This window comes from Seriola aureovittata, chromosome 19, assembly GCF_021018895.1.
Source record: "Seriola aureovittata isolate HTS-2021-v1 ecotype China chromosome 19, ASM2101889v1, whole genome shotgun sequence".
NCBI classification, from domain to species: domain Eukaryota; kingdom Metazoa; phylum Chordata; class Actinopteri; order Carangiformes; family Carangidae; genus Seriola; species Seriola aureovittata.
In genome coordinates, this window is record NC_079382.1 from 21,724,183 (window position 1) to 21,748,606 (window position 24,424).

Sequence of the window (24,424 nt, forward strand, 5' to 3'; positions counted from 1 at the left end):
CAGCTCTGTACAAACTTCCCTCCCTCCCTGCCCAAATTTTTCCCCTTATTTACTCTCTAGGTTTCTTATGTAATTTTCCTTTTCTCACTTATTATATGTACTTACAGTAGTTGGCATCAGAGGTGGACAGTAATGAAGTACATTTACTTGAGTAAACTTTTTCAGTATTTGTACCTTATTATATTTTTTCCTCCATTACACTTAAAGACAAATACTGTACTTTTGACTCCACTACATTTCTATGAAATACTCTTACTTTGAAGTAGAGCTTCTCAGTGGAATGAATTTTATTTTATTTTGAAAATATGATAGCCCACACACTGTGTTCATCACAGGAGAAAAACCAATCACAGCCGACTCCTGTACTGTCAGCCATGTTGGAACCTGTCGGTGTCCTAACAAGAGAGACAGATAAAGATGAGGCAGAAGATTCTTCACTAAGTCTGATCTGAAGTCAGTGTTTGAAGGTTTAGAAATAAAGATTTATTTGGTTTGAAATGTTTGCCAGGGTTTGGGTTAGGCACTTGTTGTTCAACGCTGAATTGTGACTTCTGGAGTTAAAAGCACTGAACAGCAGGTGCGTCCCAGCGGCTTCATCACTTTTTGCCTTAATTCTGAGAGTGATGTTTTCTGTATTTGTTTGTGTTTTATCTGTTCACATGTGTTTTCTGAAGCTCTCAGTGTCACCGTTATTTCCCTCCATGAAGTCGACTTTGTGCGTTAATCACAGACAAACTCCCAGAGTGACGTCAGTGCTTTTATTTCACAGGCACAGAAATAAAAAAAAAATAAGGAAACACTGCATCAAAAATAGGTCAATGACTTTCTTTACAGAAGTAAAGAGGATATCATTCCTCATTTTGAGGCAACATGAGACAAACAACACATGCTGCTTTAAGACATTCATCAGAGCTACAATAAGTAGCTTGTACGGAGGTAGTGCATTGCACTTTTACACTGGGATAAAGAGAGAGCATTCAGTCTGCTACATTTTCATGACTCCATCCGATCGAGTCGCCTTTTAATGCTTGGAGGAAAGATAGGTTTGGGACGGAGTTTGAGTTAGTAGAATTCATAAGAATATAAATCCAGTCACTTTAAGAACAGGAGATGTTTTGTGATCCGCTGTGAGCTCGGCATCAGAAGGACATGTGGCTGGTCCTGTGGTCCTGGATGAGAGACATCAGTTGGGACATGTCTGACACGTCTGGGTAAACTTTCATCACCTGCTCCACCGTGCTCTGGGGGAACAGGGTGCTCAGCTGGCTCCTCAGGGCCTTCCGCTGCTCGCTGGGGGGGCTCTCGGCCCGGCCGTTCAGGCTGGTGTCCGGGTGGCCGCCCTGCACCCACGGGTCCCTGGGTAAGCTGTAGGTCTGTCTGTTGGAGACCTGTCTGAAGTACTGCTTCTTGGAACTGTGGCTGGGATACTCGCTGTTGTGTGGAGGCAGAGCCGGGCAGGAGGCCCACGCTGAGTGGTGGGGGGGGGGCGATATCCTGGTCTGCTGGTGGCCACACCTGCACTGGCAGTTTTGATGGGGGTAGTAACCTCCTCTGCTCAGACAGGGACGACTCTGCGTGCCGCCGCTGAACGACCCTGAGAGGGAGTAGTCGTCGTGGCTCAGGCTGTAGCTGGCCACCCCGCTGCTGTAGCTGTGGGGAGGGGGCTCCATGCTGTAGGACGAGTCTTGGATGTAGAGCCTGGACATGGAGCTCTCCATGGAGCTGAAGGCTTCGTCCACGTCCGGGCTGGGACAGTGGTGCAGGTTGGTGTTGGGCTGGCTCCTCGGGCTGCAGGAGTCTCTCTGGTACAGGAACTGCTCGCTGGGTGATGCCCTGTGTGACTGGTCCTCGATGCTCAGAGGGGGAGGGGTGGACGAGGTGTACCTGAGCTCCGGCTGGTACAGAGGGTGCGGTGTGTCCTGCAGGCTGGGCGTGGGCGAGAAGTTCTTGGCTCTGTCTCTGAGCGCCCTCAGCTCGTCTGCCACAGACAGCTGGGATTGGTTGGCCCGTTCTGGGTGGTAGAACTTGCACTTCACTCCATAGGTGCACTTCTTTCCTGAAATATATAAATAAGAGGTTATTTACAGGCCTTTGAAACACCCATCCATACATCCATTATCTTCCTCCTGGGGGATCCTGAGGAGTTCCCAGGCCAGATGGGATATCTAATCCCTCCAGTGAGTTCTGGGTCCACCCCGCCGTCTCCTCCTAGTCAGACATGACCGGAAAAACCCCCAAAGGGAGGCGCCCAGGACGCATCAGCCCGAAACACCACAGCCGGCTCCTTTCGACGTGAAGGAGCAGCGGCTTTTGAAACATGTGCGCCACATTTGTGTAACCTGCAGCTTCTCACACCTGCACTGCTGTCAACACACTCTGCTTTACAAACACATCAGCTGTGACCGCTGGGTACACAAGGAAACTTGTTAACTTATTTTTAGTGATCCTGCTCCCTGGTTCCCACGGTGTCTGTGTTTCTCAGCCCCACTCACAGGCTTCAGTGAGGAGACATTCATAAAAAACCATCTAAAACAGATCATGTTGGGTTGAAATCACAGTTTCAGTTCAGGCAGATTTCACTTGACACAGAAGTGAAGCGAGCACAGAGATTTCCTCACAGCTTCTGCTTCTCATGTCTTTTTAAACTCTTGAAACTCCACCCTGGTGAGATGTTCGGGGACTTTATACTTCCTCTATGTGTTGAGAATGTTTCAATCTTGTGAAATGTTTTATTTCTAAAAACCAGTTGGATAATCTTAGAAAATACACTGCGGTCAATTTGTTTCCTGCGCCTCTCAGAGCGGTTAGCCACGCTGCGTTTGGAGCGGAGAGAACCACTGACGTTCAGACAGCCAGAGTTTCATACGTCACCAACCTAAGGAACCAATCCTGTCAATGTGTGGGGATGCAGGGGGCTGGGGCTAAATACACCTGAAACCTTGTCAGTACAGAGAGAGAGAGTTAGCATTAGCACTGCTAACACTGTGTCAGCCACTGCCAGTTACAAGCTAACAAACAACATGCTAACTACACTAACAGTTCTGAAAAGAGGCTAACTATGCTAACTTTTCTGGGAGATGCTAACTGCGCTAACCATTCTGACCCGTCTGCTAGTCTCTGGTTCTGGTCTCAACAGACTCCTCTGAGTCTGGGTCTGACTGAGGCTCAAACATGTGGCTGAGTCTCTCTGATGTTTCCCTCCTCTAACCATTATGATACTCTCTGCTCTTTCACCTGTACACCTGGAGCAATCAGGTGGTGGGCGGGGCACATGGCCTGATCCAGGTTTCTCAATCAGGAAGTATGAGATGATCTTCAGACTCAGATTCATGTGGGAGTTTAAAACAGGTCTGGAGGAACTCTAATGATAAAAGCTTAAAGTGCAAAGAAACGAATAAGCATATGTGTGGTTTGCATCATATTTGCTGAGGTGTGCACATGTTTCCATTCCCATAGTTGAAACATCCCTAATCAACTATTTGAAGACAGTCACTTATCATTCTGCTGAGTCATCAGTGTTGTTTGCTCATTGAAACCAGTTCTACACCTGCCGGCCTGCACCACCCTGTCTGTACGTAGCTATGGACACAATAACGCAGTAACACCTCGAGGGATTTTCTTCAAATTTGGCATAAATATTCACAAGGGCTCATGGATGAGCCGATTAGATTTTGGTAGACAAAGGTCAAAGTTCAAGATCACGTTGATCTCACGTTTTTGTGAATGATATATCAGGAACGCCCAGACACGTTTTAGGCTTTACCTCAACAATTCATTCACTAATTATCTCACTATTTAACTGAAACGTTTCTAAGGATAAAATGAAGTGATGACATTTTATATCCAAAAGGTCAAAGGTCAACTTCACTGTGACATCAGTAACAAACACTTCTGGTCATTATTCAACACTGTAACTCAGGAGAGAGAGACTGTGACCATGTTTCCTGTAACTCGGTTGGTTGGCAACAGGAAACAACCGCGAGGAGGTGATTCTAGTTTGATGTTCTGGGAAGCAGTTTGTAACATTTGTTTTTACTGGTTTTGTCACACCCTCTGTATTTCTGAAGATGGCTCTTATTATCCAGGTTCTTACTGTTCCCATAGGAGAGAACAAGGAAGTGTAACGTGAGCAGAGCTCTCTGTTGTTTTGCTGAAAGTGAAATGTGAACCAACCGTAGGGACAGTGCTGCAGCTTGTTGTCTGGGGTCCACGGCTTCTTCCTCAGAAAATCATCAATGGTGGGACCGTTTCTGCCCAGAGGATCGTCCGGAGGCATGAACCTGCACCAGCGCAGAGACACAGTTAGGATCCAGTGACATCAGTGCAATGCATGATGTGATGCCCCCACCACCCTTTTTTCATTTCACGTTGCCTGTGCACCCCGACCCCTTAGACCGCCACCAGTCTTACTTGTCGTTGGCGAAGCTGTACATGAGCAGCCTGTCTTCGATGAACTTCTTCCACTGCGGATTCTCCGTCTGGAGGTCGCGGTAGTTGTCGTTGGACACGATGATGCCGTCCGAGTCGCAGGCCAGCTTGACGATGTAACGGTCATCGTAGCACACCACCCTCTTACCGTTCACGCAGCGGGACGGCGTGTACACCAGGATCTTCCTCCTCTCCAGCTGATGGAGAATGTGCTGATCTAGGAGACACACGAGAACACATCTGTTTATCGTTGTTTATTTCCAACCCCGGATGTTTCTGTACGACTAAACTGCAACAGCAAATATGTTGTTTAGGAGTGTGTGGAGAGTGTGTGATTTACGTAGTTGACAAGTCACAAATACGTTGATGCTTGTGCTGCCCACAGCCTTATTAAACTGTTATTTTGAACCCTGAGGTTAATGCTGAATTCATATGATGAATGAAAATGTCCTTGATGATAAACTGGCATTTATGGAGGCAGGTGAGCTGCACGTTATCAGCTTTATCTTTATCTTAGAGTTTTACAGCATGATCATAAAAGAAGCGGAGCTGTACTCATACTGCTTTTAGGACAGAAGCTATTTTTATCTGACATGATCCAACACGAAGAACAAACTGGATTTCAGTTGGTTGAGACGTTTCCATGGGCTGTTTGATACTTGTTTTAAGTGGAGCTAAGTTGAAGAGAATTGGCTGCTGTCACTCCGAGCTGGCTACAGCTGCCAAACAGGATGAGGACGACAGCCGGGCAGAGGGATGGGAACTTTAACATGCCAGGACAGTTATAAACACCACGTTATTTTATCATTTCCTTGTTGCCCGTTTTGCTGATGAGAAATCCTAGTTTAGATATTTCCAGTAAATGTAGGCGCTGTTTCAACACGTTGTATGACAGACACTCAGTGTTGTGGCTTTTACTTTTTCCTTGGTTTATTCAAATGAATCTGCTGTTTTTCTCAGTGTTAAAATGTTTCATTTCCTGCAGAACTTTTTCCCCAGGAAGTGCACCTGCTTTTAAAGGTGATACAGATTCTGTGGGAGCTTCACACAGGAGACTGAATCAATAGCGTTGACCTGAACTTCCTGATACAGAGCAGTGAAACTGAAATTTTCCTACATTAAAAACACGAAGAATTTAGCAGCCATTAAGTGGAAAGGAGAGTAAATATATAACAGGAAACTAATGTTGCTGTCCGTCGGCTGGATGTATGAAATAGTCTAGACGTGTTATGACTCGTTCACCTGTACACAGATGAAACAGATGAAAACCTGAAGCTGCGCAACAAGCTTTAATTATGAAGCTGGAATCTAACATGAATGAATGAAGTCATGGATTTTCATTGACTCATAAGTTTTATCCATTAGTGTGTGCGTCTAGAAAAGTTAAAGCGCTTGTTTATTCTGATTGGCTGTGGCTGAAATACAATAGGAGAGTTATTGTGTTTGTTGTTTGGCACAACTTCCTTCCTTGTCCATCAACCACCTGCAGCCATGTTAAAATACAATGTGACTCGACAGTTGGGTGAGGTCAGCCTGAAGGGAAGAAAAATGTGCAAACCACACACCGCAACAACAAAAATAACTTCAGTGGTGCCACTTCCCTCTGACTGACCTCACACTGTCAGAACCAGCAGGTGCAGCTCATTCAGGTGAGCTTACCTGTCATGGGTGCGTCCGGTCGCGGCTGTTCCTTCCTCCACAGGGGAACGAACACCGTGATGTCGCGCAGTCCTTTGTCCCAGAACCAGTTCACTGCCAGCTGGAGGCCCTGGCACGAAAACACCTTCTTATCGCCATGGCTACAAAGACACAGAAGCCAGAGTCAACAAAAAAAAAAAAACAACTTCTTCTTTTGTGTTTCTGTTCACATTATGCACACATACACACACACACACACACACACACACACACACACACACACACACACACACACACACACACAAACACACACACACAAACACAAGCACATCTCTGTTTTTCGGGAAGTGGATGGTGTTGCAAGGCCTGTAGCTCAGAGTTGTGTAAAACACAATTGCAAAAGTTCAGAGATGAGTAACTTGGCACATAACTGAGACCGTTCACGTGCACTTTGTCTGGAGAGGTGACTCCGGTTAATCACACCACTGAAAAAAATAACATTTTACTGTAATTTACTGTGCTTTACAAAACAGTGTTGACATTTGCAAATTGCGAAAGTAAGTAAAGTCTCATGTATTTGCCTCCAAATTGTTCTCACACAAAATAAAAATCATTTAGTTTGGCAGCAGGTTCAGGTAACAGACACACAAACACCACACAGGTTTAAGGGTCAGACCAAGCAGCCTTGGGTATTACCCTTTTGATGGAAGACATTAGCCGTTCAAATATTCAAGATGGCCGCCATTTCTGGCAAGGAAATGTCATTTATTGCAATAAGTTCACCCACAATTTTCCCATATGAACGATTCAAGTGTCAAATCATACAGTTTAACAATGTAGAAGGTGAATTTTACTAAACGAATTCATTTCAGCAAAAATATCAGCAAACTCATAAAAGTTTCCTAATAAAATAATGACTTTGTGATGATTCCTGCATTTAAACTTTTTTTTTTTTTTTTTTTTTTTACCAAAGATTTTGATTCATTTTGCAGAGTATATGTCTTAAAAATGGGAACACCATAAAACGCTTCTTTTATATTAAGATATCTGGACGTTTCTCTTTTGGTGATGATGTTTGTGTTTTATGTTGCCTAATATTATTATGATCAAATCCTGCTGAACATTATCAAGTGTTTGATCTCTGAATGTGACAGTGTTAGGTGATAAGTCAGGTCTATTTTATGCAGCTAGTCCTTTGTATTCACTGTGGCTGATTCTGAGGAAAAAAAGAAAACAAAGTAAAAATTTATATCCTGGAAACTGAACATGACAGTCCCACTGCTAGCAAGCTAGTTAGCATACATCAGCTAACATTGACAATGTTTTCATATTGAAGTCCAAGCTTCAAGGTTAAGTGTTTTAAGTAAGTGCCTTTAAAATGTCACAGGGGGCAATTCAATGGACAGGGTTTGTTTACTAACTTACTAGCTCGCTAACTAGCCTAGCGCGATAGCGGGTTATGATAACAAGCTAGCAAGCTAATGTTAGCTAGCCTACTGCTGACTTAAGGCTTGAATAAAATGATGTCTGTCAACTTTCACAGAACTTTTGGTTCATTCATAATAAATGGTTTATAATTACATTGTGTTTTATTAATTTTTCACATATTAGAAATTAAAATAAAATTCTGAAGAAATTTACCAATTGTGACCTTGACATCCTCAGAGGCAAAAACATAGGATTAAATTTCAAAATCATTTAAATCTGTCCTGTAGGTAAAACTCTGGACTGGAAACGGTGACCATCTTGAAATTTCAAGTGGCTAATGGGCTTTTTCAAATGAATGACCTAAAAGTTATTGAAAACTATAGGATGAAGTGAGTGTTGAAGCCTGGAATGTCTTGCATTATGATCATTATCAATAATTTGTATCAGAAGTTAAATCTGACCTACTTTCAGTTGTTCAGTGAGTTCAGAACAGCTGTGATCTGAAACCCAAACCTGCTGTAACACTCACGTGACAAGGATTAACTCAAGTGCTACAGAAGATGTAAACTGGATTGTTTTGCTTGCAGGAAGAAGAACACGTGTGTGTGTGTATGGGTGTGTGTGTGTGTGTGTGTGTCTGCGTGTGTCTGCGTGTGTCTGCATGTGCGCATGTGTGTGTGTGTGTGTGTGTCCGTGTGTCTGCGTGTGTCTGCGTGTGTCTGCATGTGCGCATGTGTGTGTGTGTGTGTGTGTGCGTGTGTCTGTGTGTGTCTGCGTGTGCGCATGTGTGTGTGTGTGTGTGTGTGTGTGTGTGGGGGGGTTCCCCTTCTTTCAGTAAGCAGGAAGTGGTGAGACACTTTGCGTACAACAGGTATGAGAGACAAGGCTTGGCATGAGATATAGTTTATGGATTCTGAGTAAATGTATCTGTCTGCATGACTTCACTGGGGGGTGATAACGTTGACTTTGAATGGTGTTTCCTGGATAATTTACACTTGCAGTTCCTCCAAAGTTGAATCCATGCATTTAGAGAGTTGCATATTTAGCACTTTTGCAGCTGGCTCATATTTCATTGGTTGAAAGTGTCCCTGTGTTAATCAAAGCCTAAATCGGTTATGGTGCTGCTCTACCAGAAATACATCAAGCCACACCATAATGTAAACAAACCATCCAGTGGAAGTAACTGTCCTGCAGTCATAAAGATATCAAAATTTAAAATACATTAGCAGTAAAATACTTAAAATGTTATATCTGCCTATGAATAAAAGTATTCATCGTGATTGTTCTGTACATGATCCACTTCATATAGTTTAAAGCAGGCAGCTGTACTCACAACACTGATGTATTATTATATATATTATAAAGCTGTATGTTGATCAACATAACATTTTGCATTGCAGTGTGAAACTATCTGTTTATATTGTAACCATGACAACAAAGGCCGTCTGATGTCGAGGAAGTACTAATTTCAACACAAATCACAATCTTTTTCCTAAACCTAACCATGACTCTTATCGCACTAACCATGGCAACGAAGGTTGGTACGCTGTTTGTTGGTACAGTCTGACTGTTTATTACTGTAACCATGACAACCGAGGTCCAGTAGGCCACACCTGCTATTTCAGGAGACACTCTTATGGGTCATATCACAGGGTTGAAGAAAAAAAAAAAAAACACCTGCGTGGTTGTTCAGGTTGGAGGACTCGTGGTTTCTAGCTGACCACCTGATGAACATAAGTCCAAAAATGAATCCTGGGGGAATGTCTGTGGAGACACCTTTAACATTACACACAGCCATTTTACCCATTATTAGGCCTGATATAAAAATATATGGATCAATTCAGCTGTAAGATATCACATCGTTTCATATCTTATGATCTTAAATGTTCTGGATGCAAAGCCTCATTCTGCACAGTAACTAAAATGTAACTGATACATGTGTGGGATGTAACAATCATTGGATGACACCAAAGTCAATGTATTGGTCTCAATATGTTGAGTGCTATCTGAAAACAGTTTAGTGCTAAAGTGTGAGGAAATTACAGAAGTGAGATTGTCTGTGTAATCTTGGTTTGAGCCTGGAAACTACATATTTATATAAGAAATCCTGCGGTACACACTGTGGGTGGCGAGGTTAAAAATACATGGGGTTACTGAGCATGGAGGGTCTAGCAGTAGATGATACTGAGCTGCATTATGGGAAATATAGGATTCAAGTGCGGAAATCTGCTGCTTCAAGTCTGACCTTATTTTTGACCTCTTTAAAATCTGTCATGTGGCAGTGCTGCGCTGAAACCACCGGAGTGCTGCTTTAAGAGCCTGAAAACCTAATGAAAAGTTAGAAATCGGATCCGAGGATCAAGCCATAGGTTCACAGAGGTGTGACAGTAAATAGTTTTCAACCCTCTTCCAACAATTCAACAATTATGTCCTTACAGAAATATGCACAATGAAAACATGTCCTTTGTTTTCTCCTTTGATATCATGCCTTCCTCCTACCTACACCAAGGTATTTGTTTGAGCAGATTTTGACTAAGAACTTCCTCGTTACCCAATTCAGGGCAGGTAAAGCTGACAACAATGAGGTCACATGAAGTAGAGGTAAGTCACGCTGCATGAGCGTCAGCAGCTCAGCTCTGATGTCAGAATTGAAATGAACGTGCTGTTTTGTCCTTCAGGCAACGTGAAGCAGACATTAAAAGAAGAATAAAGCCGCACATCACGTTTTCACTTCCCACATCTTTAAAGAGGAAGTGACACAAATGCAGACTGAAAAAATAGTTATAGTGTTATTTCTCTCTGTAAGCCTCAAGTATCAGCTTTTTTTTATTTCCATGATGTTAGATATTTTCAGACAGGTGGAAAGTATCTGAATATGTTTTCTCAAGAGCTGTAGATAAAGACAATTTTAAGATTAGCTCCATTTTATCCTTCTGCATATATTGTACTCATCATTATGTCTGAGAGCTACAGTTACTTTGCAGATTAAGATTTTAAAAAACAAAACATGATAAACTTGGTTATAATGTCATTGTAATATTCCTCTATAACGGACACTGATGTGCTGCTAATGCCTCCCTTTGACAAATGTCTGCCTCTATTTATTTATTTTAATTATTTGTTTATTTTTTAATTAGTGTTTTATTGGGGTATAAGGTGTGTTCTGTAAAATAACATTAAAAAAAAAAAGTTTTAAAAAACATGATCAACTTTTAAACTATGATGCATCAGTATAGATCAAATTATCCAACAATAAATGAAGTAGTTAGAATTAGTTAAAAGAGTTAAAATGCTGCTAACATATTAAAGCATCAGTTATAATTATATAAATGCACCAACAAACACTTTTACTTGTGACACTGACAGATGCAGACTGCACTCACCTCATGGCCACATTGCTTCCATCTATAACCACTGGTCTGAAGCCTGCAGTCGGCTCTCTGTCTGGTCCAGGTCTGGGCTGACTGGGACTGGGGCTGCAGCCTCTGGGCACCAGCTTGGGGCTGTTTGGGACACTTTTGTCCCACTTTTGAGTGTGGCAGGTCTTTATCAGCTCCTCCAGGATGTCATTGGTCTGGGCGTCGTGGCGGAGGCTGTCCAGCACCCTCAGGATGTCACTGTGCGAGTATCCTAACTTGAGAAACCGCTCCACTTTGGCGTGCTGCTGCTGCTGGCGGTCCATTGTGGATGCTGACTGAGAGCAAGTGTGTTCCCTCTCCTCCGTCGTCTCAGGACTGTATGTGTGGGGAATCCTCTCCGCCTCCTTATTCCGGCTCATCGGTATCTCCACAGTGACAGCCTGTATGTTTTGGAATAGTTGACAGGTGTCAGAGAGGGGACTGAGGCAGAGTCAACCTCTGTCGCTGTAAACACCGGAAGCACAGCTGCGGTCTCACAGGGGTTTTCGGACAAATCGTTGCGGTTTAGCGCTCACTGATAGAATCTGCCCTGCTCACCACAACCTCATGACTGCCAACGCAAGCGCAAACAGCGGCTGACGTCACGCTGGTTGAGAAAGCCCCTGTCACACAAACACACCAAAGGAGGAAGCTGAGGGTCTTCACTGATCTCTGGTCTAATTTTACCACCAGTGTCACCGACCAAAACAAACATGAATGAATGGAACTGATGTGAATGTGAGAGTGGGTATTAATGTTGTGAGCCTCTCCCCATTCCACACATGTTTTATTGCACTTTCTGGAAACCCCCTGAACTTCATGGGCCAAAAAAGAGATCACACTGATGCACTTGAGGGTGAAAACTGTTGAATGACTCAAACCAACTTTTTCCACTTTTCCCTCCCACAAGTAAAACTATTCTTAAAGCGCGGCAGCGGTGTAGTTCAGGGAAATCTTTCTAATGTGGATACAAGTACTAAACTTGGCACAAATCCTGCTTGGTCATTCCTCTAAGGTGACCAGATATCTGAAGTGAAAACTGGAGACATTTCCAGTTCAGCAGCAAATATATCATTAAAATATCCGATGTTTTTACCTAAGAAATAAAAAAGGGGGACATTCATGTATTTTGACAATAGTAAGTGATGACAGATAAAATGACAACTCCATACCTTTGAAGCAGTTGGGAAGTTTGTTTGGAGTATGTTTGTTTTTGTTAGTGTACTGCCCAGTTATGAACTCCTAACCAATGAGTGAGCCAGCTAACCTCTTCTCTGCCTAGAGACCAACAAAAAAAGAAAAATCTGATTGGATAAACTATTTGGATGGTTTTAGCTTCACTTTCTGAAGCTGCTATAGATAGCAGCCAGACCCCTCTGTTAGCCAAAACAAGCTAAACACTAGACATCTGTTTTTAATTACAAACATTAAAATCAGGGACATTTCCTGGGGACAGCTGCTCAGCCTATATTACTCTTTTGATAAAACATGTTAGCTACTTAAAAATTCGAAAAAATCGTCCTGTGGGTAAAATTCTGTGGTAAAAATATGTTTCCTATGCCAGAAATTTTTAAATCTAAATCCCATCAGTGGCTGATGGGATTTTTCAAATGAATGGCCCCAACTTTGGTGCTTATATCCACATTTGAAAGATTACTGCAGTTATCTGCTGCACTATTTGTGCAAAACTTTAACACAAGTGTGTGAAACTACTCTGACAAACTCTACATACAAAACATATCTATCATTCTATCAAGTAGCATTTTTCTTTTACAGCCTTTTTGCGCCTTGATAGACGGACTGATTACCTTCTCCTGCATTTGATATGTCCGCTTGACTTTGAAGAATGAGGAAAAGAAACAAAGATGTGATGTTAATCATGTGAGAGTTTCTTTTTTTAGCCTAACAAACCCGTCAGAAAACATACACTACAGCTAAAATTGTTTTTGACTTAGACTGTGCGCAGGGGCTTGGCTTTGCACAGACTTGCTACAACCTGCACCAAACCACATCCTCTGCTGCTGAGTTGACATTCAGTTCATTTACGTCTTTATTCCTCAGTCTTGTCTTTTTTCAGAAAACCAAGACTATGATTATCTCTGCTTGTTTGTCTCACATGTCCAAACCTCCTCCAACAACCTTTGCTCTTTGCAGCGCTGAACACACAGTCAACACACAGTCGACCCTGACACTTACTCGTCTCTCACAGTCTGAAACATGACAAGTCTTAACAAGACAAGAATCTATACAGGCTGCGGCTGAGGATTCACATTTAAACACAAATAGAGCTACACTGTCACATGACTGAAATTATCTTACTTTGTACTCACACATTCAGCGAGCTGTGAACCGGAGTCCTTCTCTCTCTCTCAGTCAGTCAGTCTCTGACAAGCGGTGTGAAGTAGCTCTTATTACTCACAGGAGGAAGTGAGCACTCGCTGCTCAGAAACAAAACTCTCTCTGACAGCAAGGAAGAGAATACCCTGTATATTTATGATCGCTACTTCCTTGTCAGTAGTCAGAGCTGATCTAGGATCTGTGGGACTATTTCCCTTTTCTGAGCGCTCCATGGTTTACTGAAATAAATGCTGACTGACTGTCTCTGACAAAACAGTGAAAAGCACCAGGAAGCCTGCCAAGCTCTACACAGGCTCCAGACTGTTGAAATTTTATTAGTCATTGAGTCATTTCAAATCTGTGTGTGTGTCATATCATTTAATTTGTGTGAAAGTTTAATATTTGGGGAAATATGTTTATTTACTTTCCATTAGAGAGTTAGATGATAAGATTGATAAGATTCTCATATCTGTCTGTTAAATATGAAGCTGCAGCAGCTGGAAACAGCTGGAAACAGCTGGCCTGGCTCTGTCCGACAGTAACAAACCTAAAACCAAAGAAGAGTCCTGCACATAACCTGCCTTTAAACTGACACTTTTCCTTCTTACACCATAAAAACTGTTAGGCTGGATTTTGTCACTGCTAGTCAGCACCTAGCTAGCCTTTATGCTAGCTAAGCTAACAGGCTGCTGGTGTAGCCTTATTTTTTAGATACGAGATACGAGAGTGGTAGGACCTTTTCATCTGTCTGTCAAAAAGCAAAAAGTGCATTTCCCAAAATGTCAAACTATTCCTTTACATCTGCCATAATGGACGATTTGCTACTTTCCACCACGATAAAAATATGCCTGGTGTTTTTTGTCACCTTGTGTTTGTGTGTCATCAACAGTTGACTCCTACTGTAACAGGAACTACCACAGAGAGTGTCTCTGTCTGTCTGTGATGTTATCATTTCGATAGTGTCACAACTTCCAAGTCACTAAAATCTATAGGTGTGGTTGGGTCAAAAGGGGGCGTGGCCTGACAGCGAATGCTGAGTACTCATGTAGTAATGACTACTGAGTGCTCATAGGTCGGAGCATCAACGTGTCGACCAGCCGCTGTGATGGTCTCTAGTTTGATTAGTCTGTTATACAGATGTCGAGGTATAACGATGGTCTTTTTGTTTCACAGGTCACCATGACAACATAACTTTCATTTTAGGCATAAACCCTACGAAATATTTACAGATGAACGTCTATCTAAACTGTTGGAAATCTCCATCTTCAGAAAACCAACATAAAACAAAACATTAAACGTATGTCACAGTTCATTTCAAATCAATAAACTTTATTTGTTCACAGGGGGCAATTTAAAGTGCACACAGAGTAAACAATAATAAAATACACAACAAAGAACACACAACCAGTGCAAGACAAACTGTACACATTATGAAAAAAATCAATGACAATAAAATGAAGAAACACCAGTGCAAAGAAAAAGGGTTAGGGTAAAACAAAACCTGTAATATTATAATATCATTTAATTAACCTAGCATCTGACATAATATGAAATATCTGTTGATATTGATATTGTTCAGAAAGCCACAGGGTGAGATCCAATTCAAAGTGTGAAACATGATCTCGTTGACACTCAGTCCTGTGTCCTTGGAATGAATGAAAACGACTTTCACTGTCAAACCACATGCATGAGCTCAGGACTGGCACACACATTGTTAAACACATCAGCAGGATGTTTGTCTTTCAGGAAAACTCAGATTTTCCAGGAAAGGCTCATGAGTACAGATTCCTTTTACAATCATCAGGTAAACACACTCGTAATATTAATTGTGTTGACATTATTATTATTTTATTGTGATTTGACAGAGAGTAAGAGTAATTTGACACCACAGCCTGATACAAGGGAACACAGTTTACCTGAAGCGCTTCTCATTCTGAGAAACGCTTTGATCAAAGTGCACAGACTGTGGTGGGAGTGTTTGTGCTCCCACTGAGCCTCTGCAGATCTCCATGCACACACACACACACACACACACACACACACACACACACACACACACACACACACACTGACTTTATCTCCTGCCAAACAGCTTTTCTTCAATATCTCAACACCTGTGTGTTTATAAAGACAAAAACAGGAGAGAAACGGCAGCTTGATGGTGAAATGATGACAACGTGAGCACAGGGAAGAACATAAGACCAGGAACAGGAAGTGTTAAGATATTAGTCACAATGAAAAAGCATTTTTATTGTTTGTCCTTTATCTAACCAGGATGTTGGACATGTAAAAAAAAAACTTATGGAAAAAATGGACGTGTGTGTGTGTGTGTGTGTGTGTGTGTGTGTGTGTGTGTGTGTGTGTGTGTGTGTGTGTGTGTGTGTGTGTGTGTGTGTTTGTGTGTGTGTGTGGGAGAGAGGCAGTTTGATGTTATGGGAGGGACAGGACAAGAAGAGGTGAAGAAATTGCTTTTTAAAATTCTATGTAGACGTACACCATGAATGAACAACTGTCAGCTCTACATCTATATTTGAAAGTTAAAACAGAAGTTTCCTAAAAGAAAAAGCTGCTAAATTGCAAACTGAACAATAAAGAACAATAATGAACATTAAGCAAGTGTGTTTTCCCAACATGAATCTGCAATTTTCCACCAGTAAAGACAGTAAAGAGAGGATTTTTTTTTTTCCGAAGTGACATTTTAGTTCCTTAAAACCATATCAGCTTTTTCCTGTTTGCAGTGTGTGAAATGAGGAAGAGCTCTGGTGATAACAGTGATGGATGATGATTTGTTGCTGTAAACAAGCAACCGGACATCTATATCATTTATAGCCATCATAAGTGCAGTTGAAAAAGATTACATCAATGAATGTGATTTTTATCATTGATTATTTACATATCACCATACTTTTTATGTTCATACAGGCAGTGATTGAACTTACTGTATGTCAACGTAATCCGAAATTTTCATATGTGAGGGCATTGTACACTTTATTAGGAACACCTTGATGATACTGGGTACAGCCTCTCAGACAGCCTCAGTTCTTCATGTCAATTAATGTCTTACAATAATCTGACATTACACGCCTTAATAGATTATGACATTTTATACCTTACTATACTATGACATTTTTTGACGTTTTCATGCCTCACTAGACTATGACCTTTTATGACCTTTTATGTCTTACTGTACTATGACATTTTTATGTCTTACTATACTATGACATTTTTATGTCTTACTATACTATGACATTTTTTGACGTTTTTATGCCTCACTATACTATGACATTTTTTGACATTTTTATGCCTTACTATACTATGACATTTTTATGACTTTTTTTGACATTTTTATGTCTTAATATACTATGACATTTTTATGACTTTTTTTGACGTTTTTATGCCTTACTATACTATGACATTTTTTGACGTTTTCATGCCTCACTAGACTATGACCTTTTATGACCTTTTATGTCTTACTGTACTATGACATTTTTATGTCTTACTATACTATGACATTTTTATGTCTTACTATACTATGACATTTTTTGACGTTTTTATGCCTCACTATACTATGACATTTTTTGACATTTTTATGTCTTACTATACTATGACATTTTTATGTCTTACTATACTATGACATTTTTATGACTTTTTTTGACATTTTTATGTCTTAATATACTATGACATTTTTATGTCTTACTATACTATGACATTTTTATGACTTTTTTTGACGTTTTTATGCCTTACTATACTATGACATTTTTATGCCTTACTATACTATGACATTTTTATGTCTTACTATACTATGACATTTTTATGACTTTTTTTGACATTTTTATATCTTACTATACTATGACATTTTTATGTCTTAATATACTATGACATTTTTATGCCTTACTATACTATGACATTTTTATGTCTTACTATACTACGACATTTTTTGACGTTTTCATGCCTCACTAGACTATGACCTTTTATGACCTTTTATGTCTTACTGTACTATGACATTTGTAATGCCTTACTATACTTTGACATTTTTATGTCTTACTATACTATGACATTTTTATGACTTTTTTTTTACATTTTTATGCCTTACTATACTATGACATTTTTATGACTTTTTTTGACGTTTTTATGTCTTACTATACTATGACATTTTTATGACTTTTTTTTACATTTTTATGTCTTACTATACAATGACATTTTTATGACTTTTTTTGACGTTTTTATGTCTTACTATACTATGACATTTTTTGACGTTTTTATGTCTTACTATACTATGACATTTTTATTACTTTTTTTTACATTTTTATGTCTTACTATACAATGACATTTTTATGACTTTTTTTGACATTTTTATGTCTTACTATACTATGACATTTTTTGACATTTTTATGCCTTACTATACTATGACATTTTTATACCTTACTATACTATGACATTTTTATGTCTTACTATACTACGACATTTTTTGACGTTTTCATGCCTCACTAGACTATGACCTTTTATGACTTTTTTTGACATTTTTATGCCTTACTATACTATGACATTTTAATGACTTTTTTTGACGTTTTTATGTCTTACTATACTATGACATTTTTATGCCTTACTATACTATGACATTTTTATGACTTACTATACTATGACATTTTTTGACGTTTTTATGCCTTACTATACTATGACATTTTTATGACTTACTATACTATGACATTTTTTGACGTTTTTATGTCTTACTATACTATGACATTTTTATGACTTTTTTTTACATTTTTATGTCTTACTATACTATGACATTTTTATGACTTTTTTTTACATTTTTATGTCTTACTATACTATGACATTTTTATGACTTTTTTTTACATTTTTATGTCTTACTATACTATGACATTTTTATGACTTTTTTTGACATTTTTATATCTTACTATACTATGACATTTTTATGACTTTTTTTGACATTTTTATGTCTTACTATACTATGACATTTTTATGACTTTTTTTGACATTTTTATGTCTTACTATACTATGACATTTTTATGTGTTACTATACTATGACATTTTTTTGACATTTTTATGTCTTACTATACTATGTCATTTTTATGCCTTACTATACTATGACATTTTTATGACTTTTTTTGACATTTTTATGTCTTAGTATACTATGACATTTTTATGACTTTTTTTTGACATTTTTATGTCTTACTATACTATGACATTTTTATGACATTTTTTGACGTTTTTATGTGATACTATACTATGACATTTTTATGTCTTACTATACTATGACATTTTAATGACTTTTTTTTGACATTTTTATGACATTTTTATGTCTTACTATACTATGACATTTTTATGACTTTTTTGACATTTTTATGTCTTACTATACTATGACATTTTTTGACATTTTTATGCCTTACTATACTATGACATTTTTTGACATTTTTATGCCTTACTATACTATGACATTTTTATGTCTTACTATACTATGACATTTTTATGACTTTTTTTGACATTTTTATGTCTTACTATACTATGACATTTTTATGACTTTTTTTGACGTTTTTATGTCTTACTATACTATGACATTTTTATGACTTTTTTGACATTTTTATGTCTTACTATACTATGACATTTTTTGACATTTTTATGCCTTACTATACTATGACATTTTTTGACATTTTTATGTCTTACTATACTATGACATTTTTATGACTTTTTTTGACATTTTTATGTCTTAGTATACTATGACATTTTTATGACTTTTTTTGACGTTTTTATGTCTTACTATACTATGACATTTTTATGTCTTACTATACTATGACATTTTTATGACTTTTTTGACATTTTTATGTCTTACTATACTATGACATTTTTTGACATTTTTATGCCTTACTATACTATGACATTTTTATGACTTTTTTTGACGTTTTTATGTCTTACTATACTATGACATTTTTATGTCTTACTATACTATGACATTTTTATGACTTTTTTGACATTTTTATGTCTTACTATACTATGACATTTTTTGACATTTTTATGCCTTACTATACTATGACATTTTTTGACATTTTTATGCCTTACTATACTATTACATTTTTATGTCTTACTATACTATGACATTTTTATGACTTTTTTTGACATTTTTATGTCTTACTATACTATGACATTTTTATGTCTTACTATACTATGACATTTTTATGACTTTTTTTGACATTTTTATGTCTTACTATACTATGACATTTTTATGTCTTACTATACTATGACATTTTTATGACTTTTTTTGACATTTTTATGACTTTTTATGTCTTACTATACTATGACATTTTTATGACTTTTTTTGACATTTTTATGTCTTACTATACTATGACATTTTTATGCCTTACTATACTATGACATTTTTTGACATTTTTATGCCTTACTATACTATGACATTTTTATGTCTTACTATACTATGACATTTTTATGACTTTTTTTGACATTTTTATGTCTTAGTATACTATGACATTTTTATGACTTTTTTTGACGTTTTTATGTCTTACTATACTATGACATTTTTATGTCTTACTATACTATGACATTTTTATGTCTTACTATACTATGACATTTTTATGACTTTTTTTGACATTTTTATGTCTTAGTATACTATGACATTTTTATGACTTTTTTTGACATTTTTATGCCTTACTATACTATGACATTTTTATGTCTTAATATACTATGACATTTTTATGACTTTTTTTGACGTTTTTATGTCTTACTATACTATGACATTTTTATGCCTTACTATACTATGACATTTTTATGTCTTACTATACTATGACATTTTTATGACTTTTTTTGACATTTTTATGTCTTACTATACTATGACATTTTTATGACTTTTTTGACATTTTTATGTCTTACTATACTATGACATTTTTTGACATTTTTATGCCTTACTATACTATGACATTTTTATGACTTTTTTTGACATTTTTATGCCTTACTATACTATGACATTTTTATGTCTTACTATACTATGACATTTTTATGACTTTTTTTGACATTTTTATGTCTTACTATACTATGACATTTTTATGTCTTACTATACTATGACATTTTTATGACTTTTTTTGACATTTTTATGTCTTACTATACTATGACATTTTTATGTCTTACTATACTATGACATTTTTATGACTTTTTTTTGACATTTTTATGTCTTACTATACTATGACATTTTTATGACTTTTTTTTGACGTTTTTATGCCTTACTATACTATGACATTTTTATGCCTTACTATACTATGACATTTTTATGCCTTACTATACTATGACATTTTTATGTCTTACTATACTATGACATTTTTATGACTTTTTTTGACATTTTTATGTCTTACTATACTATGACATTTTTATGACTTTTTTTGACATTTTTATGCCTTACTATACTATGACATTTTTTGACATTTTTATGCCTTACTATACTATGACATTTTTATGCCTTACTATACTATGACATTTTTATGTCTTACTATACTATGACATTTTTTGACGTTTTTATGTCTTACTATACTATGACATTTTTATACCTTACTATACTATGACATTTTTATGTCTTACTATACTATGACATTTTTATGCCTTACTATACTATGACATTTTTATGTCTTACTATACTATGACATTTTTATGCCTTACTATACTATGACATTTTTATGTCTTACTATACTATGACATTTTCTGACGTTTTTATGACTTTTTTTGACGTTTTTATGTCTTACTATACTATGACATTTTTATGACTTTTTTTGACATTTTTATATCTTACTATACTATGACATTTTCTGACGTTTTTATGACTTTTTTTGACGTTTTTATGTCTTACTATACTATGACATTTTTATGACTTTTTTTGACATTTTTATATCTTACTATACTATGACATTTTTATGACTTTTTTTGACATTTTTATGTCTTACTATACTATGATATTTTTATGCCATACTATACTATGACATTTTTATGCCTTACTATACTATGACATTTTTATGACTTACTATACTATGACATTTTTATGACTTTTTTTGACATTTTTATGTCTTGCTATACTATGATATTTTTATGCCATACTATACTATGACATTTTTATGCCTTACTATACTATGACATTTTTATGACTTACTATACTATGACATTTTTATGACATTTTTTGACCTTTTTATGTCTTACTATACTATGACATTTTTTGACATTTTTATGCCTTACTATACTATGACATTTTTATGACTTACTATACTATGACATTTTTATGACTTTTTTTGACGTTTTTATGTCTTACTATACTATGACATTTTTATGACTTTTTTTTACATTTTTATGCCTTACTATACTATGACATTTTTATGACTTACTATACTATGACATTTTTATGACTTTTTTTGACATTTTTATGTCTTACTATACTATGACATTTTTTGACATTTTTATGCCTTACTATACTATGACATTTTTATGACTTACTATACTATGACATTTTTATGACATTTTTTGACATTTTTATGTCTTACTATACTATGACATTTTTATGCCTTACTATACTATGACATTTTTATGTCTTACTATACTATGACATTTTTATGCCTACTATACTATGACATTTTTATGTCTTACTATACTACGACATTTTTTGACGTTTTCATGCCTCACTAGACTATGACCTTTTATGACTTTTTTTGACATTTTTATGCCTTACTATACTATGACATTTTTATGACTTTTTTTGACATTTTTATGACTTACTATACTATGACATTTTTATGACTTACTATACTATGACATTTTTATGACTTTTTTTGACATTTTTATGTCTTACTATACTATGACATTTTTTGACATTTTTATGCCTTACTATACTATGACATTTTTATGGCTTACTATACTATGACATTTTTATCACATTTTTTGACATTTTTATGTCTTATTATACTATGACATTTTTATGACTTTTTTTTTGACGTTTTTATGCCTTACTATACTATGACATTTTTATGACTTTTTTTTTGACGTTTTTATGCCTTACTATACTATGACATTTTTATGTCTTACTATACTATGACATTTTTATGCCTTACTATACTATGACATTTTTATGACTTTTTTGACATTTTTATGTCTTACTATACTATGACATTTTTATGACTTTTTTTTTACGTTTTTATGCCTTACTATACTATGACATTTTTATGCCTTACTATACTATGACATTTTTATGTCTTACTATACTATGACATTTTTATGCCTTACTATACTATGACATTTTTATGTCTTACTATACTACGACATTTTTTGACGTTTTCATGCCTCACTAGACTATGACCTTTTATGACTTTTTTTTGACATTTTTATGCCTTACTATACTATGACATTTTTATGACTTTTTTTGACATTTTTATGTCTTACTATACTATGACATTTTTATGACTTACTATACTATGACATTTTTATGACTTTTTTTGACATTTTTATGTCTTACTATACTATGACATTTTTTGACATTTTTATGCCTTACTATACTATGACATTTTTTATGGCTTACTATACTATGACATTTTTATCACATTTTTTGACATTTTTATGTCTTATTATACTATGACATTTTTATGACTTTTTTTTGACGTTTTTATGCCTTACTATACTATGACATTTTTATGTCTTACTATACTATGACATTTTTATGCCTTACTATACTATGACATTTTTATGACTTTTTTGACATTTTTATGTCTTACTATACTATGACATTTTTATGACTTTTTTTTGACGTTTTTATGCTTACTATACTATGACATTTTTATGTCTTACTATACTATGACATTTTTATGCCTTACTATACTATGACATTTTTTCACGATTTTATGTCTTACTATACTATGACATTTAAATGCCTTTTTTTTTTATACATTTTTATGTCTTACTATACTATGTCATTTTTATGACTTTTTTTTTACATTTTTATGTCTTACTATACTATGACATTTTTATGACTTTTTTTTGACATTTTTATGTCTTAATATACTATGACATTTTTATGACTTTTTTTGACGTTTTTATGCCTTACTATACTATGACATTTTTATGTCTTACTATACTATGACATTTTTATGTCTTACTACACTACGACATTTTTTGACGTTTTCATGCCTCACTAGACTATGACCTTTTATGACTTTTTTTGACATTTTTATGACTTACTATACTATGACATTTTATGACTTTTTTTGACATTTTTATGTCTTACTATACTATGACATTTTTTGACATTTTTATGCCTTACTATACTATGACATTTTTATGGCTTACTATACTATGACATTTTTTGACATTTTTATGTCTTACTATACTATGACATTTTTATGACTTTTTTTGACGTTTTTATGCCTTACTATACTATGACATTTTTATGCCTTACTATACTATGACATTTTTATGTCTTACTATACTATGACATTTTTTGACATTTTTATGCCTTACTATACTATGACATTTTTATGACTTTTTTTGACATTTTTATGTCTTACTATACTATGACATTTTTTGACATTTTTATGCCTTACTATACTATGACATTTTTATGACTTACTATACTATGACATTTTTATGACATTTTTTGACATTTTTATGTCTTACTATACTATGACATTTTTATGCCTTACTATACTATGACATTTTTATGTCTTACTATACTATGACATTTTTATGCCTTACTATACTATGACATTTTTATGGCTTACTATACTATGACATTTTTTGACATTTTTATGTCTTACTATACTATGACATTTTTATGACTTTTTTTGACGTTTTTATGCCTTACTATACTATGACATTTTTATGCCTTACTATACTATGACATTTTTATGTCTTACTATACTATGACATTTTTTGACATTTTTATGCCTTACTATACTATGACATTTTTATGACTTTTTTTGACATTTTTATGTCTTACTATACTATGACATTTTTTGACATTTTTATGCCTTACTATACTATGACATTTTTATGACTTACTATACTATGACATTTTTATGACATTTTTTGACATTTTTATGTCTTACTATACTATGACATTTTTATGCCTTACTATACTATGACATTTTTATGTCTTACTATACTATGACATTTTTATGCCTTACTATACTATGACATTTTTATGT

At 35.9% G+C, this 24,424-nt stretch overlaps 1 protein-coding gene across 2 annotated transcripts; it reads right to left on the reverse strand.

The window, feature by feature from the left end:
- Window positions 1-744: 744 nt before the first annotated feature.
- Window positions 745-13,369, reverse strand: LOC130187519 (probable ribonuclease ZC3H12D). 2 transcript variants are annotated; one of them, XM_056405198.1, is made up of 6 exons: window positions 13,223-13,369; window positions 10,878-11,293; window positions 6,088-6,227; window positions 4,411-4,645; window positions 4,174-4,280; window positions 745-2,056 (listed from the first exon to the last, which is right to left on the reverse strand). In XM_056405198.1, exons 2-6 carry the CDS (start codon window positions 11,270-11,272, stop codon window positions 1,140-1,142), a joined length of 1,794 nt encoding a protein of 597 aa, XP_056261173.1. In that variant the 5' UTR covers window positions 11,273-11,293; window positions 13,223-13,369; the 3' UTR covers window positions 745-1,139. The 2 variants fall into 2 exon arrangements, with proteins under 2 accessions (XP_056261173.1, XP_056261172.1); XM_056405197.1 differs by having other exon boundaries at window positions 13,212-13,365.
- Between the last annotated feature and the right edge of the window lie 11,055 nt (window positions 13,370-24,424).